The sequence below is a fragment of the Mustela nigripes genome, chromosome 7 (assembly GCF_022355385.1).
Source record: "Mustela nigripes isolate SB6536 chromosome 7, MUSNIG.SB6536, whole genome shotgun sequence".
Taxonomy (NCBI): Eukaryota; Metazoa; Chordata; class Mammalia; order Carnivora; family Mustelidae; genus Mustela; species Mustela nigripes.
In genome coordinates, this window is record NC_081563.1 from 114,865,010 (window position 1) to 114,883,765 (window position 18,756).

At 43.7% G+C, this 18,756-nt stretch overlaps 1 protein-coding gene across 2 annotated transcripts in view; it reads left to right on the plus strand.

Annotated features, from left to right (window-relative positions):
* The first annotated feature begins 11,195 nt into the window (after positions 1-11,195).
* Positions 11,196-18,756, plus strand: part of ASXL1 (ASXL transcriptional regulator 1) — a 77,985-nt gene continuing 70,424 nt past the window's right edge. For both annotated transcript variants that reach the window (XM_059406773.1, XM_059406774.1), the window contains exons 1-2: positions 11,196-11,323; positions 16,773-16,855. In XM_059406773.1, coding sequence (XP_059262756.1) covers positions 11,267-11,323; positions 16,773-16,855 — 140 coding nt within the window. In that variant the 5' untranslated portion in view covers positions 11,196-11,266. The remainder of the gene's footprint in view (positions 11,324-16,772; positions 16,856-18,756) is intronic.

The window sequence follows — 18,756 nt, forward strand, 5'->3', positions numbered from 1 at the left end:
GAAGGTAAAAGGCATTTTTTAAAAAAGATTTATTTGAAAGAGAGAGAGAGCACACATGTGCACAAGCAGGGAGAGGGGCAGAGGGAGAAGGAGAAGCAGACTTCCTGCTGCACATGGGCTCAATCCCAGGACCCTGAGATTGTGACCTGAGCTGAACACCAAGAAACCAAGAGTTGGGCCCCCCAGCCGACCGAGCTGCCTGGGCTCCCTACTTCACAGGGCTCTGGGGAGGACTCCGTGACCTCCTGAGCCACCAGTATGCCAGGCACTGCTGTGAACACAACAGAGAGAAAACCTTGCCCTCCTAGAGCTTTATGGAACTAGTTGGAGAGAGACCGAAGGCAAAGAATAATCATAAGGATAATAATCAACAAAATAAATGAAATCTACACAGAAAAGTTAGAGTCTCCGTAAACCGCCTGGTGCCCGGCCCCTAGCAAGTACTCCGTAAATGGTGGCAATGACAGTCATGATGTGACAGCACTTTGTAAAGCCAGGCAGCGCAGCACAGAGATACAGGTACAGGTGGCAGACTGTGAACACGTTACCTTCATTGAAGCTTTACCCCCTCTCTGCTCAGTCACATTTCATTCAGCCCCCAAGGCCCCCCTCCAACTGCCTGCTTGAAATCCTTGTCTCTTACAGTATGGAGCTTTCTCCTTTCTTCTTTTCAGCCAGCATTTAGAGACTGCCACTTTGGGCGGTCAGGTAGTCGGGGAGTGGTCAGGAGGGCAGATAGAGGGAGCCCAGAGGTCAAGCAGAAGAGAGCCAGACTGGGGAGGAGCGAGGCAGCTTTGGTTTTACTCTGCCGGTGGAAAAGTCACAGCATTCTTGCTTAAATACTACGTGACAAAAGTAAACATTTGCGTTATGGCCAAAGGAGTAATAATCTGTATTTAAGGACAATCAAATCGAAGGTCTACAAGAGGAGAGGGAAAGACATATGGAAGAGCAGAGACCTCAGCGCAGATAATGTCTCAAGGTGAAAACCACATGCTACTTCATCAGCGAGAAATGTGGCAAAACGGAGCAGGGAGGTTTGGGAGCTGGATAACCCTGGGTTAGCGCTTACTACCCGTGGCAAGCTACTGTGCCTTGGTGAGAGGGTTACTACCAGTCCTGTTGCCATCGAATGCCTGGCACTCTCTAGGCATATAATAAGAGGCCCATACTATTCAATAACAATATTAGTTGTCAGTAACCGGGCAGGCATTCCTGAGAGAGCTCTGTCTGTCAACCAGAACTGAATTCACAACCTGATAATGTCCGGCACAGTTTGCTTAACCTTTCTGAGCCCTGAGTTTTCTTCTTTCCTGTAAAATTATTGAAGAATACCTTCCTTGTGGGGTTGAGGTAAGGAATGAACGCGACAATGAAACGTTTCTAGGCTCTATGCTCATTGTTCACTTAAGTGCTATTTTTAAGTCAAAATGCAGTGAGTTTTATTGAATAGTCTAGTCTGATGATAAGAATCACATATTCTTTTTTTTTTTTTTTAAGATTTTATTTATTTATTTGACAGGTAGAGATCACAAGTAGGCAGAGAGTCAAAGCGGGGAGTGTAGGCTAGTGGGGAAGCAGGCTCCCTACCGAGCAGAGAGTCTGATGCAGGGCTCGATCCCAGGACCCTGAGATCATGATCTGAGCCAAAGACAGAGGCTTAACCCACTGAGCCACCCAGGCACTGCAAGAATCATATATTTTGATGACAACAAATTTAAATAATGCAGAAACATTTAAAGGAGTAATGACAAATCACTGGAAATTCCATTAACTGTAGCTAACTGATGGCCAATCTTTTAGATAACACCTTATACAAACTTCTAGTTTGATTTTCATAATATACATGGGTTCATAGTTCACACCTGTCTGGTTTTTACTCTGTAACATGTTCTGGACATATGTCCAGTTCATAAATATAGACATACCATTTTTAATGGCTGCCTGGTAATCTATTTTACGGAATACCAGAATTTACTTAACATCATTGATAGTCACTGAAGGCACTTCCAGATTTTTCCTATTTTATACAATATTGTATTAAGCAAACTTGTACGTAGATCATTGTGCTTATGGATAGATTCACCTGTTGAATTTCCTCTCTGAGATAAAGCTCCATAAGTGAGATTACTAGATCAAAGGCTTTTCCCATTATCATCTGTTCACACACTGCTAAACTGCCTTGTAAAATGTGTGAATTTGCACTCCCACCAACAGTGCAGAAATCATTCTTTGTTTTCCCATACCCTTCCTTGCTAACACTAGATTCTGCCAGGCTTTTTAACTTTGTCATTCTGGTCTATTGAAAAATGGTATCCAGGGGCCCCTGGGTGGCTCAGTCCATTGAGCGTCTGACTCTTGGTTTCCACTCCAATCATGACCTTGGGGTCATGGGATTGAGCCCCAAGGCAGGATCCATGCTCAGCGGGGTGTCTGCTTGAGATTCTCTCTCTCCCTTGCCCTCTGCCTCTCCCCCTACTCTCCTTCTTTCTCTAAGGTAAATAAATATATCTTTAAAAAAAAAAAATGGTTTCAGAGTCCTGTAGTTCCAAGATTACGAATGAGATTGACAATCTTTTCAAGTATTTACTTCATTCGTCTTTCTTCTTTTGTTAATTGCCTACTTAGGCCATTGTTATTTGACTATTTTCCTATTGAGGTGCTTCTATTGACTTTTAAGAACTCTGCTTATTAGGGATCTTAACTCTTTGTTGTATATGTGAAAAATATTTCTCCTACTTCTTTGTTTCCCTTTAACCTTTAACCTTGTGTGTTTGCCTTTATCCTTGTTACAGATGCACTTTTAATTGTATGTAGTCAAATCTATCGATTTCACTTGATGGATCTTCTTTTAATTTGTATAGCATGTTTAGAAATACCTCCAGTTCCAGGATTATAAAAATATTCACTTTTTTTCCCCTTTCAATGCTTTGTTTCTTTCACGACATATAAATCTTTGATGGAGGTGGATTTTTTTCTCCAAATGGCTACCCAGTGGTCCTATGCTGCTTATTGCCATCCAGCTTCTCTCCATCAATTTGAAATGTTACTTTTATCATACGCTACAGTTCCTTATACACTTGGTTCTATTTCCATACCCTGTTCCATTTAATTGGTTTGCTTTTTTTCATTTGTCAAAATTGCACTGTTCAGTTGGCATAGCTACCCAACACATTTTAACATCTGGTAGAACAAGTGCCAACTCACTAATCTTCAAACTTTTGGGGGTCAGTAGGGCAGAGTGGTTCAATTCATGGAGCTTGGGTTCATTCAGCCAGCCCTGAGCTTTAATTCCAGGTCAGCTGCTCACTAGCTGTGTGATCTTGGGCAAGTTATTTCCTTCCCTTTGAACCTCTCCTTCCTCATCTGTATAATGTTGATAGTAATGGTACCTACCTTATGGCATTTTTGTGAAGATGAGCTGAAATGAGGCATAGCAAGTTCATGGGATAGGGTCTGGGACGTGATAAATGGTCAGTAAATGTTAGTTCCTTTTGTTATGAAAATAATGCACCCGTCTTTCCCATTGAATTTTAGGACCACTAGGATCTTGACTGGGGTGACATTTACTTGATAGGCTAATTTGGGGATAATTGATATCCACATGTTACAGGGTCTTCCAGTCTAAGGCCAGCTGTGATCTTTCCCAGTTCAGACTTCATGCGCCTTTGTAAGGTTTGTAGCTTTCTCCATATGAGATGTGCACAATTTCTGTTAACTTTATTTCCAAATGGTTGAAGTTTTTTTGTTATTGTTACTGTTCTTGTGAATGGGATCTTTTATCCACCGTTCTGTTCAAATGGAATTATTGCTGGTCCATAAGGAAGTTATTCATTTTTCAAAATTGAGATACAACTGACACATAACATTGTATTCATTTCAGGAATGCAACACAAGGACTTGGTATTTGTACACATTGAGAGACAATGACAATGAGTCTAGTCGGCCTCCATTACCACACAGGTACAGATCTGTTTTGTTTTTAGGATGAGAATTTTTAAACTTTTTAACTTAGCAACTTTCAAATATACAGCAGAGTATTGTTAACTGTAGTCACCATGCTGTACACTGCGTCCCCATGTCTCTGTAACTGGAAGTTTGTCACCTTTACCCATTATGCCTACCTCTCAACCCCCGCCTCTGGCAGCCACCAATTGTTCTCTGTATTTGGTTATTCATTTCTCAATGTTTATTTTGCACCCTAAGTAACTGTAAATGTTGAGTTAGGAAACAATTTCTCCCCTACACAGTGTCGGCTTTGGGGGCATCCTCTTCCTTCAGCTCCAAGAAGCCTCCCTCTTCTGCCCCACCCCCGGCTCCTATCGCCTGGGTTCCTACCGCATTGTTTTGCCATCGCTTGTAATCCAAGCTATGTAATGCAGAACGGTGCCCCACTGAGCTGTTAGTCCCCAGGGCTCAGCACAGAGTTCGCATCCCTGTAGAAGCTTATGGCGGCAATGAAAGAAGGTGCTCCATAACGTATTTACTGTTTTCTGGGTTAGAGGAGCCTCTCTTCTGGGGCACAGCACAGGGCAATAAACAGGCCTACGGTACCTGACCTCGTCTGGCTGGCAGTCTAATTCAGAAGCAGACACTGAAGATTTCATCATCAACGTCAAGAGCAAATTCTATTTTCCCTCATGATAGTTTGAAGGCAGCATTGGGTACTGTGGGACCATGAAAGACTCAAGGAGCATGGAAAGCCTTGCTGAAGAAATAGTCAGGGAGGCATCCAGGATGACTCTGCACAGCTCTCTTGCTCCTCTTCCACTGTGGACCGGCCTTAGCACCCAGTCCCACTTGACTACATCCATTTGGCAATCTAAGAGCCCCCTACTCGGTATCAGGCCCTGTGTTGTTGGGTCTGGGTAAAATTTATCTGGAAAGGGGGTCCTTTGCTTTTTAGTAGACTTCACAAAATGTAAGGGCCACTCAGAAGGAAGGTACTATGTCTGTGGTAGTTACCTACTGTTGTGTAACAGATTACCTCAAAATGGCATGCCTTAAGATAGTAAATATTTATTACTTCATATAGTTTCTGTGGGTCAGGAATCCAGAAGTACTGTATTTGGGTGATTTGGGCTCTGGATCTCTCATGAGGTTGCTGTAAGGATGTTGGCTAGGGCTGAAGTCATTTGAAAGCTTGTCTGGGGTTACTGCCTTGTGTCTGGGACCGCTTATGTGTCCTCATGACACGGTGGCTGGCTTCCTCCAGAGAACAAAGTCATGTCTTTCATGACCTAGCACCAGAAGCCCCCCACAGTTATTTCCAAAATATTCTTTTTGGAATATTTTTGGGTCCACAGTTCAGCCCTCTTCCAAGGGGAACTAAAAAGAATGTGAATAATCAGGATTGGGGCCATTTTGGAGACTGGCTACCAGTGCCTTAAGAGGTTGGAATGAGGAATTTGAGTCTAAGTCTTGACGGCCGCACAACTAACTGTGGGATCTTGGGAAAGCTCCTTTGTTCTACTGGCCCTGCCATTTTACTTATTCTTCCTCACATGGCAGTTGTGATACAGCTAAGTCTGTGAAAGCCATTTATCTGAGCCTTTAACTTCACACACAGACACTGGTGATCCTTAAAGAAGGGGAGAAAGAAAAGCCAATTGGTGGCAGGGTATAAGCTGTTTTCATTATAAAACACTGAAAAGGAAGAAATAATATCAATCTATCAGTCATCACATTAGCACTACCACTTTTAGAATTTTGATGTTAAAATGCCCTTTAAGGTTTCTTTTCCTTCTTTGCAGAGCAAGGTGAAATGGCTTAAATTGAGACCAGAAAGATTTATGGTAGGAAGGAGTACATCTCTCTGGCATTAAGAGAGATTAAAAATGGGGATGGGCTCCTCAGTGAGGTCTTGAAATCTCCATCTGCAGGGGGATGATATTTTCCACAGTTTTGGTAAAAACTAGGTCAGGTCATCCTTTGAGGCCATTTTTAGGGGGTCCCACAAATCTTCTTAAGTAAAATGAAAGGAAGAATTATTATTAAAGATGGTCTCACACTGTTGAGCATTAAAATTTTAATTTTTCAACGTACTCATATGAGTGGCACATACTCATTCTAGAAAATCTGTAAAATACAGACAGGCATAAAGAAGTGAAAAACATTACATCTGCCACCATAACCTAAATGCTCTGTTTTGTGGTTAAATAAAAAATATTTTTTTTTCAAAAAAAATATTTTTTCAATTAAAAAATATGTAATACTTTGTAGGAAAAAAAGAAAAAACAAAAACTGACCTCAGTCTTACAACCCAGATGTAATCCTTATTAACATTTTGGTGGGCTAAATGAAATTTAAAGACCTTTTTTAGTCTCATGGGAGATTGAAAAAAAGGAGTGGACTTAAATGATGGAGAATGGCAGGTAAGCTGAGTTAGGGCTCCCCATCATGGGGGCCAATTCTGTGTCCAAAGACAACAGGGAGGTCAGGAAGTCTTTATTCCTGAGCATCTTTACAATTTGCATAGATATGTTTGGGTGAAAACTTGCCTCAGTCTTTCCCAGTTCTGCTTGGGCATGTTCCAAATAACTATTTCAGGCTCTCCAGTGGGAAATAAATCCTCAGGGATTTTGTCCAATAAAGTAATTATTGAGTAAGTTCATTCATTCAACAGAGTGAGTGCCTGCCGTGTGCCAAGACTGTGCCAGATGTTGGGAGTGTGTGTGATGATGAACCCAAGATGCTAGCTAACATGAGCACAGACATTACACCAAAAATCATACAAGGAAATGAAATGTGGGAGGGACAGGAAAGATACACATCTTTCGATCATCTGCTGTTCTGGAAGTTTAGTAAATGTGATCTCATGTAATCATCTGGGACCCGGAGGAGGGAATTTGCCTCTGAACCTCAACTTCACTTGAAAATGGAGACAGAATTATTGGAAGAGAACCTTCATTAGAGTGGCAAACTCTATTCCGGAGTTTAGTTCGCTGAAGTATAAAAATGAGGCATTTTTTCTGCTTCAGACTGAACCTTCTCGGAGGCAAAGAGAGCTGGCATTTAGTGAGTCTACTGTATGCTAGGCACTTTACAAAGATCCTACTTAATCCCAGTTCTACCTTTGAGTTTATGTGTCATGTTGTTCAAATGATGGCATTGAGTCAGAGAGGTTTCAGAACTTGACCAAGGCCAGTTAGCTGGAGAATGAACAGCAAGAAGATTCAGACTCAGGACTGCTGAGGTCAAAAGCCCCTGGCAGTCCATTAGATCACAGTGAGGTTCAAGAGGTGTTTTTGCCCTTTTGGGAATTCCTGGGTCTGCTAGCGGTGTGTTATTCAAATTCCTGAATGTGTGCGCTGCTCATAACTGTTCAGTTTGAAAACAGTGACTCATCCCCAAACAGAGCAGGGTTGAATACAGACCTGTTTATCTTAGACGGTCCTGCGGCACCTGTGTTGATTTCAAAGATAATTTGTAATCAAAGCACTGTGATTAAAAACAACACACACCAAAAAAAAAAAAAAAAAAAAAAAAAAAAGTATAGGTTTATGTTTTGGTGCTTCTGACAACAGAATAAATTTGAGTCTCATTCATTTAAAAAAAAAATCACATAATAAAAATAGTTCATTTTGGGGCTTCCCGTGATCTTTGTTCTCTCAGGAACATTCCGATGTAATAAAATGTTATTTTGTATAAAAAAATAAAATCACAGCTCTTTAAGGTTTAATGACTAAAATCAATTTTTCAACGTATTTTGTATAGTCCTCCGAACATACTCTTTTCACACTTTACCTATGATGTCAGTAGTTTCTGTTTGATTGTGTAAGGGCAGGGACCTTGAAATAGTCACATCTGGATTCCCCCATGGTTTGACCCAACTGTGAGAAAGCCAATCCTATTGTCTGAAAGAATTAAAGACATTTCCAGTGTATTAGCTTTTTAAAATTTTATTTTATCTTTTTTGCCACTGTAAGAAGTTACCACAGATTTAGTGGCTTAAAACAAAATCCATTTATATCTTACACTTTCTGTGGGCCAGAAGTCCATATATAGTATGGTTCAGTTGGTTTTCTGATAAGACTAAAATCAAGGTGTTGGCAGGATTGCATTCTTCTGCAGACTTGGCAGGAGTGGGCTGGTGACTACCCTGCTTGCAAGCTCATTCAGGTTGAGAGAGTCCTGTTTCATGAAGTTCTAGAACTGAGATCATGTTACTGGCTGGCAGGGCTTTGAGTTACTGGCTTCCAAAGGCTGCCTACATTGCCTGGCTACTGGCCCCCTGCAAAGCCAGCAACACTGGGTTGAGGTCCTCTCAAGCTTCAAATCTAATTCTTCTGCTCTGTCCAAAGCATCTTGTCTTGTGTTCTTCTCCTGCTTTTAAGGGCCCGCGTGATTATACAGGGCTCACCTACATCATACAGGATAATCATGCTGTTTTATAGCCTTTGATTTTAGCTTCAAAGTCAATTTCCCAATAGAATGTAACATAGTGACAGGTTTCAGGGACCAGGGCATAGATGGTTTGGGTGGTGTGTGTTGGAGAGGACATTATTCTGCCCTCAGGGTCTGTACTAAACATGTAACTTAAAAAAAATATTTTATTTATTTGACAGAGATCACAAATAGAGAGAGGCAGGAAGAGAGAGGGGGAAGCAGGTTCCCCACCAAGCAGAGAGCCCGATGCGGGACTCGATCCCAGGACCCTGAGATCATGACCTGAGCCAAAAGCAGAGGCTCAATCCACTGAGCCACCCAGGCACCCTTAAATCTTTTCTAGTTACTCCTTGGAGGTCAGAGAAGGGTGAAACTACTCAAGAAGAAAACAGTTGAAACAAGTCAAATGACTTGTCAAAGGTAACTGTGTCAGCTGCAGACTAAAAAAACAACTTTTGCAAAACAAAAAGAATCAGGTGAAACAATTTTGTGGTGGTGATGGTAGGGGATTATTATTCCTTTCCTCCTTCTTGGGGTGAAGAAAGGGAGAAAGATTTTATTTTTTTAACTTTCTACAGTCTATTTACTTTGCAATATTTTATTTACTGGGCATGGACATCTGTGTGATGAGCATCAAAGCAGGAGCACTAGCTTCCATGGTGTTAGGACTAGACAGCACAGTAGGGGTCTTCTCTAACTCTGGCTCTTCCATGTGCTAACATCAGGGAGAAGGTTCTTTCCTCACCCAGGGAAACCTTTCAAACGTGGCCTTTGATTCTGTCTTTCTAATTTCGAAGAGCTGCTTATTAATCCAGCTTAAAACTGGGTGCCTGGGTGGCTCAGTGGGTTAAAGCCTCTGCCTTCGGCTTAGGTCATGATCCCAGGGTCCTGAGATTGAGTCCCCAAATCAGGCTCTCTGCTCAGCAGGGAGCCTGCTTCCTCCTCTCTTTCTGTCTACCTCTCTGCCTACTTGTGATCTCTGTCTGGCAAATAAATAAATAAAATCTTTTAAAAAAAAAGAATTTCTGGACAAATAAGTACAGAAAACCTATGTGTTCAGTACTCTGAACCTCATTTCATTTCATACTCTGCAACCAAGGCTCAGAGGGGCTCAAGGTTTCATACTCTGCAACCACTGGCTCTCAGCTTATACTAATTATTAAACACTTGTTCTATACCAGGAGCCACATTATATGGACCTAATGTCAAGGTCCCGCTTCACACCCTTTTCAAGTCTACCAAGTGTTTTATGTTAATTTTAATCCTAATAGTGCTGTGAAGTATTAGACTAATGTAGATTTTAAAAATTGAGGCTCAGGGCACCTGGGTGGCTCAGTGAGTTAAGGCCCCTGCCTTCTGCTCAGGTCATGATCCCAGGGTCCTGGGATTGAGCCCCACATGGGGAATCTCTGCTTGGCAGGGATCCTTCCTCTCTCTCTGCCTACTTGTGATCTCTGTCAAATAAATAAATAAAATCTTAAAAAAAAAATTGAGGCTCAGAGTAGTTGAAACCTTAGTTTTAGGTACCCAGGGGGTGACTTAGCCAGGATTCCAGCATAGGTCTACTTGACTCCAGGGCCTGTGTTTTCCTCAGGGTACCACCTCTAAAAAGGCCTCAATTGCATTCTGGTCAGTATGGTCCGAAAGTCCAAGTTCTTTACGCCTCATTATCACGAAGTTTGCCAAATGGTTAAGAATGCTCTAGGCTGCGGAAGCAACTTCTGCAAACATATAGTGGTATTAGCAGCATGAAAACACAGGAGGAAATGGGGAACTGTTTAGGTCCATCAAACGTGGAATAACCGTTTTACTGGTATGAGTGTCTCATTGTCTCATTATTATTCAGCGGTGAGTCATTTAGGGCAGGACCAAAAGGGAAAGTCCTGTCCCTTGTCATCTCTATGAAGTGTCGGTGAAAACCGTTTATGCGGGGAAAGGCACAAAGAGCGCACTGGGAGTCGAACTACCACCAGTTCTCTATCTCCACCCTTAACCGCCCAGGGGCCGGGATGCGAGAAGCTCCGAAAGGGTTAAGCATAGCTGGGGAGTCCAGCCACCGCCCCTTCCCAGCATCGCCTCCCAGAATGCCTCAGGCTCCCAGCCAGTTCCCGCACATCGCGAGACTCCGCCCAGTCTCTTCCCCGAACTACTGCCCGTCGGTCTTCTTTACCGAGCTCTGTAAGAGGGGGAGGAAAGTAGGGGAGGGCGGAAAAGAGCCGCGAGGCACGCCGGGAAGTGTGGTCCAAGCGTTTCATGCAGCCATATTCTTCCGGAGCGGGGGAGGCCAGAGAAGCAGCCGGGACTACGATTCCCAGCCGCCCTTTCGGTTTGTTTTTGTTCAAAAAAAAAAAAAAAAAACCCCACACTCCCCCTCCTCACTCTTCACACACACTCACACACACACACACCCACGGCAGACACGCACACACCCGGGCGCCGAAGGGAAAGCCGCGTCTCGCCTTCCTGCCCCACCGCCAGTCCTGTCTTGGCCCCTCAGCAAAGCGGGAAAGCGGAGGCTGGAGCCGTGACCTCTGACCCCGTGGTTATGCGGAGCCGCCGCATTCCTTAGCGATCGCGGGGCTGCCGCCGCTGCCGCCGCCGCCGCCGCCGTGGGCGACTGACGCAGCGCGGGTGCGTGGAGCCGCCGCCACCCCTCCCCCACCGCCGCCCTCGCGCCGGGTCTCGCGCCAGCCGGTCCCCGGGCGCCCGCCCCCTCTCCCCGGCCGCACCCGAGTCCTCGCGCGTCGCCGCTGCCGCCGCCACGCGCCCCCCGCCGCCGCCGCCGCCACCGCTGCCCCGGCCCCAGCCCCGCGCCGCCGCCACCCGCCCCGCCCGGAGGTCCCGCGTGGAGCCGCCGCCGCCGCCGGGGAGGAGGAGGATGAAGGACAAACAGAAGAGGAAGAAGGAGCGCACGTGGGCCGAGGCCGCGCGCCTGGTGAGGCGGGCCGCCGAGGGGGCTCAGTGGGGGACGCGGGGGGGGGGTGGGCTAGCAGAGCCCCCTCCGTGGGTAGGGGGAGGGGCGAGGCCCTGCCCACTGCAGGAGGGGGCGGGGCCACCATTTCTCTAGGAAAGGGGCAGCTTCCCCCACCCCCCAGGCGTTGGGTGGGGGAGAGGTCCCCCGCCGGTCGGATGTGGCGCCTTTTTCTGCAGCTCCCCCACCCCCTAAATTCCTGCGGAGGGGCGAGCTGGCAGGCCGGCTCCTCCCCCTCTGGGCGGCGGGGCCCCAGCCTCCCCTCCCCCACTATTTGGCAGCGTCTGGGGGTCTGGGGAAGCTTCGTTTATGCACTCGGGGGAGTTAGGTTTCCGGGAAGGGTCGGAAGCTCCTCCCTCGCTTCCTGGTGGGCCATGGGGTGTGTGTTTGACTCCAGGGGTCGGAAAACACCCCCGATTTTAAGGACGCGAATGACATTTTGAGCTTTGCCAATCTAAACCAGGTGTGTGGAGGGAAGCAAGTGCTTACTCCCAGGTGGAACTTGGGAACTTTAGTGTATTGTTGGGGACACCTGGGAGGTTTTCAAGAATGTTAGTCCTGAAGTCGTAGTTAAGATCTGAGTCTGAAATTCAGACTTGAGTAGGGACCCTCAGTGTCTTCATTTTAACCAGCTTGCCATGTTGAGTGTAATGCAGGTGGCCCGGGACCACACTTTGAGAAACGCTGACTAGAGCGTTTTACTTCATAAGCTATACTGGAGATAGGCACTCTGCAGAGAACTGACTCTACTTTGCAAAGGATGTATGTGTGTGTCCTCCTCTCCTTAGTGTCCTGGTGCGTGTTTTACATGAAGTGTTGGACAAAGACCAAGTATCTGTGAAGATTCTGCTGAGGACTTAGCAAAGGAGGGAGTAATTTGAGTGTTGAAGCTGCGGTATGAGGAGGGTTGTGTGTTTTGCTTTCATAGCGTCAGAGGACTTGTAAGTGAAATACCTTCCTTTTGGATTTGCACCCACAAAGCTAAGACACTGGGAGACATGTTCTTATAAAATATTGGCAGGTGCCAATAGTAACTTCTCCCAAAGATGTCACTTCCTCAAGAGCTATGTACAGAGTAGGGTTATAGTGTGGATAGCGTACTTGTCTCTTCACACCTTGTAGTTTATATATAATTGCTATAATTCACTTTTAATGATGAATGAAGCTTTACTTTACTTTCTGATCTTTTACTTTATTGGGAAGTGAGGTTCCTTCCTCACAAGTGTTGCGCAAAGAGATGACTGTTGTGTTGGGGGTCGTTATAGCTCCATGGTACACCTTTTCTTTCTTGGAGCATGTAGAATTCAGTTATTCACTTAAAAGAACTGTTTGGTTTACAAGAGAGTGTTCACTGGTATTCCTGATTGTCTTCCCCAGGCACTTGTTGCCCAATGAACAGAAATAGCAAGTGTCTGCTCAAGTTTCATGCTTCAGTTCACTTGTTTTAGTTCGGCATATGAAATTTGAAGATTTTGAAATTCTAAATATTTTTTGACTCAGTCAAAATTGGAAGCTTTGGCTAACTTTGAGATCTCTTGGAAATTTTAGGATTTCTCCAGTGTTGTCACACCTGGAAACAAATTTAGGCCTGAAGGAGAGGAGGGGAGAGCCAAAGAATGTGCTTGCTTTCCTTTTCCTCAGGCTGAGTCTTGGGTGTTCATTGAAATTTTCTAAACTCCTGGTATGCAGGTGTTTATGACTCTGGACACCAAAAGGAAATTTGCCTGCTAGAGTTTTACTTGTTAGAGGTAGGTGAAAGTGCCTTTAAATCCCGTGTTATGTTCTAACAGAATTCTAAAGTTTATTTGTCTCAAAGCTCTTTTGGCTCTTACAAGTTGAAAGACTAGGAATTCAGTGTCCACTGTTCTGTTCAGCCGCTTTAGGTTCTTGAACTTACTGTGATCTGAACTCCAGTATCCAGGTTGTTAGTTTTGTTTTGTCACTGGGTGAACTTCATGTCAGTTTATCTGAGTAAGTTATTTCTCTCTTTGTTTTATGGCTCTTCTTTAAAAAATAATAGGAACAGGAATGACTTTGTAGTCCCCTTAAACATGTGAAAGACAACTTGTGGAAATGTGGCATGTAATTGTGCATATCTTTTATTGTTTTTTATAAGAATTTTCTGTCCCTTTAGACAAGACCATTTGATGGGTGAGAGGCAACTTTTTAGAGTCATCTCCCCATTTAAAGAAAACTGCTGCAACACCCAAGTGCTGGGGAGTTTGAGAGAGCTTATGCTGGACAGAGCAGCTTGACTAAAGAAAGCCTTAAGGGGAGGGCAGGCGATTAAATCTACTCTTCAGACAGGTGAATTTGGAGTGCTTGCCCTGGCAATTAGATGCACTTGCTTTGGGGTGGTTTCATATTGCTCCTGACCTTGCTTAGATTAGTGGCTAGAGTGATACTGGGAATTCTAAAAAAACTATTTTGGTAGGAAAGAGACTTCTGGAGAATTTTAGTCATGTAGTATATCCCAGGAGGTTGGCTTTTGCAGATGTTAATTATGTTGTTGAGGAGTAGATACTCTTCTTTCAAACATTTTGTAGTATTGTCTTTCCTAGATATAAGAGGTAGACTTTAGAGGGTTGGATGGTATAAATCCTACTCCTTGTTAGGAACGATTTGTTTGGGAGAAATAGCCAAGGGGATTTCCCTTTAAATTGAATGTCCTTAAATGGATTCTCCCTCGCTTTGAGAAATTCTTCATTGTCCTTTTTATCTTTCACTTTGATTGAGGACTGACCATTCTTACATCAAACATTTTTTTTTCTCTTTGAAGTAGGAGAAGAGATACTTTTTTTTTTTTTTAAAGTGTGCTAGAAAGACAAGGACTAGAAATAGAACACTGAGGAATTGTTCTTACACTAAAAGCTGGAGGCATATACAATTATAATAAAAGTGAATACTTTGTATCTTTTGATGTAACTTCCTTTTAGAGAAGTTAGATTCTCAGGCTGTAGATTCTCTTAGATTCTCAGGCTCTTCCCTACTGCTGTTTAAATAATTGGTAACTAATTTTTCAGAGTCATACTGCTGCTTAAAAAAATTACGGCACAAAAATTCGCTAGCTCAGCTCTCATTTAGAGAGAAGTGCTGTCTGTGGCAGTGAATATTAGTAGCTTCTAACGGTTTGTTGTGGGTTTGTTCAAGTCAACACTGTTTAACTTGGCACTCAGGTTCTTAGAATACAAAGATGGATAAGATTTGCTCTTGAGGAACTTATGGTCTTCTGGGAATGGAAGGTCTAGACCCATGAATAGAATTTTACTACATTCATGATAAGTGCCATCATAGATGTATGTATAATAAACAGACATCCTGGTTCAGGCTTATTGTCCAGGCTTCATTATGACTGGTTCCTCCTTGCACTCAAAAGTGTCCTGCTTTGGAAGGCAAATTAACATGTGTTGTGGACTACAAGAACACTGAAAAGAGACATTTAACTCTGCCTAGCAGAGGACAACTTCCTGGAGGAAGTTGCTTTTCAAACTGAATCTTGAAGGGTGAGTAGAAATTAGGCGCCTCACGGAGGATGTTAGGAGCTGGTGAGAAGGAGCTGGTGGTGTGTGTGTGTGTTTGTGTGTGCACGCTTGTGCACAGGCAGGGTGGAGAGTGTGGGAATTGGGTAGAAGAACTACCCATAGTTATTGGAATGTGAAGTTGTGGAGTATCAGTTTGGTATTCAGGTAGAGAGACAGGCAGAGACCAGATTCCAAGGGCCTTGTGTGCCAGGCCCGTGAGCACATATTTATGCTGGGCACCAGAGGCACACACTTCCACGGTTGGTTATTTGTAAAACAGCTCTTAGAAGAAGACAGCAATATTCTTCCATCATAAGTCAGGCCACTGAGGCTCAGGTTGGGTAGGTAACTTGGCCAAGTTTGGAGGGCTAGCATTTAAATCCAGGTCCGTCTGGTTCTAAAGCCTGTGCTTTTCCAGTGAGCTGGTGAGTTCTTCTTAGAAAGCTTTGGCCTTTGCTGTATGTGATTAGATTGCTGTTGAAGAATTTTAAAACGGGGAAAGTGACGAGGGCAGATTTATTTTGTTGGGTTGACCTCAGGCTATAGCAGGTAAGTTCTGCAAGAGCAGGGATTTGGTCTTTTTTACTGTTGAATTCTAGAATTGTTCCTGGCACGGGGAAGTATTTCATGTATTTGTGGAGTGAAGGATGGTGGTGGAGAAAGGATCGATTTGAAGAAAGCAGGGCTGGTTGCAGGGATATTAGCCAAGGGGCTGTGTGTTGGGTGAGGGAAGGAACTGGGGGACAGGTGAGAGAGTGAAGGGTGCTGCCTAGGTTTCTGCATTAGGTGCTGGAGGAAGAAGGGCAAAGAATTGGAGTTGCAGGTTAGATGAATTACAGCAGATGATGGGGGGGATATGGGTCCAGAAGTGAATATTTGAGTCAGAAGCTGGGTAGGCTAGAGGTGGATATTTGGGAGTTAGCAGACTATAGGTAGTAGTTGAAGCTATAGTTGAAGTTGAGAGGTGATAATACTACTTGAAGAGAATGTAGAATTGAGAGAGGCTAACAATGGGACCATGGTAAATAGGGGCTTGATTTCAGCATCTGCTTCTCCAAAGCTTGACTTCCTTTAGTGCTGGGGGCTCGTGTTCTTCTGCCAGGAGACCCTTTAGCAGCAGTCCTTGTCAGACTTGCTTCACATTTTCTTTGTGACAAAGCGGCGCTTCACTTAGTTGTTACAGTTGTAAAGGGACTGCAAGATGATGTGTGGAGTAGCCTCAGCAGCTGATGGTAGAGACAGTGCAGAGATACTGACAGCTTTCCTCCTCCCTTAGAAGGATAGCATTTCTAAAACATCTCCGCTCCATCCCGTGAGAGAGCTGCAGTTGCTCGCTGGAAAACTGCTGCCATGACTTTGTTGGAGACGATGCTAACACAAATGGGACGTTCTGTTTCTTGTTGCTTTGCCTGCACCAGTCATACAGAATCAGAGCCTCATGTTGCCAAATGGAAATATGTACTGTGGCAGTTAACACCAAAATTTCACAACACAGTGGCGAAACCATCACTTAAAAATATGGGCACTAATGAGACTTCTATGTCGGAGTGCATTTCTGTCTTGTCATTATTTTGTAGCTTGTGTATTCTGTGCTTTAGTCATGTGAACAATGTGAAGTTAAGCAGTAACCAATGTTGCTAAGGCCCAGCCCCCATATCATAGCACGTGTGCTAAGAGGATGGGTGTTTTTAGAATTAAGAGTTAGAATATTTATGCTAATTTTGGTCACTTTTAGCAGCATCTTAGATAGATATGTAATTTGGTTTTTGAAGCAGGATTAACTCTGGAAAAACGAAATTGATAGCCGTGGTGCCTCACAGCAGAACAGGATATGGACTGATGGATATAAATGGAAATTGTGCACTAAAATCGGAACATTTATATTTCTTCAGGTACTAGAAAACTACTCGGATGCCCCAATGACACCAAAACAGATTCTGCAGGTCATAGAGGCAGAAGGACTAAAGGAAATGAGGTTTGTATTGTTCTTATTGTTCAAAAGCGTTTCATAGGGCAGAGGCCTATCTGTAGATAGTGACATGATTAAGTGTGTAATATGCCTTCTCTCTCTATGTGTCTCTTCATCTCTCCACCCCCCCGCACTCCCCCACCCGTCCCCGGTTTGGTGTAAAGAACTCTTCTCCCAGGTGTGTGTCCTCTGAGTGGCAGGTGGGAGTGGGTGAACATCCATTTGTTTTCTTTAGAGATGCAGCGGCTTTCCCTATTCTTGTTCTCCCTTAAATCTTGACATTGAGTTTGTTCTTTGTGTACAGAATCCACGCGTTTTCTTTTGTATTCTCTTGCACATTTTAGTAGAGAAGGGGCAGACTCTGATAGACTCTTTCTTGTTTAAAACTTCCCTTCTTTCTATATCCCTGAAGTTCTTTGTTTTAGGATCAAGAGAAGGGTGGTTTCATCACCGTAACACCACTGGCTTTTTTTCCTCCCTACTGATTCTAGCCATTCATCATAGGAATATACTAAAGTTTAGCGTGACCTTGATTTTATTCTCCTATGATGTAGTTTTCCTAGAGAAGCAACAAGTTAGAGACAAAAAGAATTTCAGGCATGAAAATCAGTGGTTGGTTTGATTCTTCTCTCTTCACTCTCACCCCAGCTTCCCTCTTCTTCTTTTTTTTTTTTTTTTAAAGATTTTATTTATTTACTTGAGAGAGATAGTGAGAGAGCATGAACGAGGAGAAGGTCAGAGAGAGAAGCAGACTCCCCATGGAGCTGGGAGTCCGATGCGGGACTCGATCCCGGGACTCCAGGATCATGACCTGAGCCGAAGATAGTCGTCTAACCAACTGAGCCACCCAGGCGTCCCAGCTTCCCTCTTCTTTAATGTAAATGAAAGAGGAGAGCACAACGCGTTCTCCTTCTTGGGACTTAGAACAAATTGCACATGCTTTTGCTGGTTAAGCTTTAGCTGCTTGAAATTGACCTTTTAGGGTCAAAAGATCCTCACTTTCCAGTTATCAGTTCAAACAGTCTTAAGCTGACGGTTCGTGGGGAGGGAAGATCAGGATTGTGTAGATCACATTCATTTAAATAGTACCTATGCACTGTGTAGTGTTATAATTGTGCTTTATTTTTGTTTTTATGGGCTATTTCCCATCATGCTGCTGTCTGCACTGCTGTTGGACCACTATACCTATAGAAGGTAAATTAGTCCCTTTGGGACAGATAAAATTGAGAACTTCAACTTGTTTCTGATTCTTGCTCTTACAGGAATTAATGAAGCAGTCGTGATGGCTTATGATGAGTGAGCGAGCAGTTCTGTAATTTGTAGACAGAGGTATAGTGTGTAGGAGTCACACTGTTCTGCTGAAGGACTCTGCCAGCATGCTGTCCCCCCTTGTAGCAGAGATGTTAGCACACCCACTTGATACTCCAGATACTGCACAAAGATTCTTGTAGAGATTGGTTCTTGGTGAAAATTTTTTTTAGCATCAGTGTGTTCCAAAGCAGAATAAGTAATAGGGTTTTTTTTTTTAATGGCTTTTTTAGACTCAGAATTTATTTTTAACACTGCATAAATTAAGGCTTCTGGTTCTGAAAGATCTTAAGGGGCTTTACTTAAGATATTTATGTATTTTTAACATACTTGGGAGAGGGACGAGAAGGTGCACAGGTGAATCTTAGTACTAACATACTAGTGCCAAACTCAGTTAATATTAATAATGGACATTTGTCTGTGTTTTTGACAGCTGTTCTATTTTAAGTTTCAGTAGATGGCCTTTGATTCACTGAGTTACTGTTTTGCAACCAACTGCTGCAGCAGGGAGTGTGAACTATCTTAATGAGCCATCTTTTTTTCATTATTGGGTACCAGATCCATTTGGCTGAATTTTTTTTTTTTTTAAGTTGAAATTT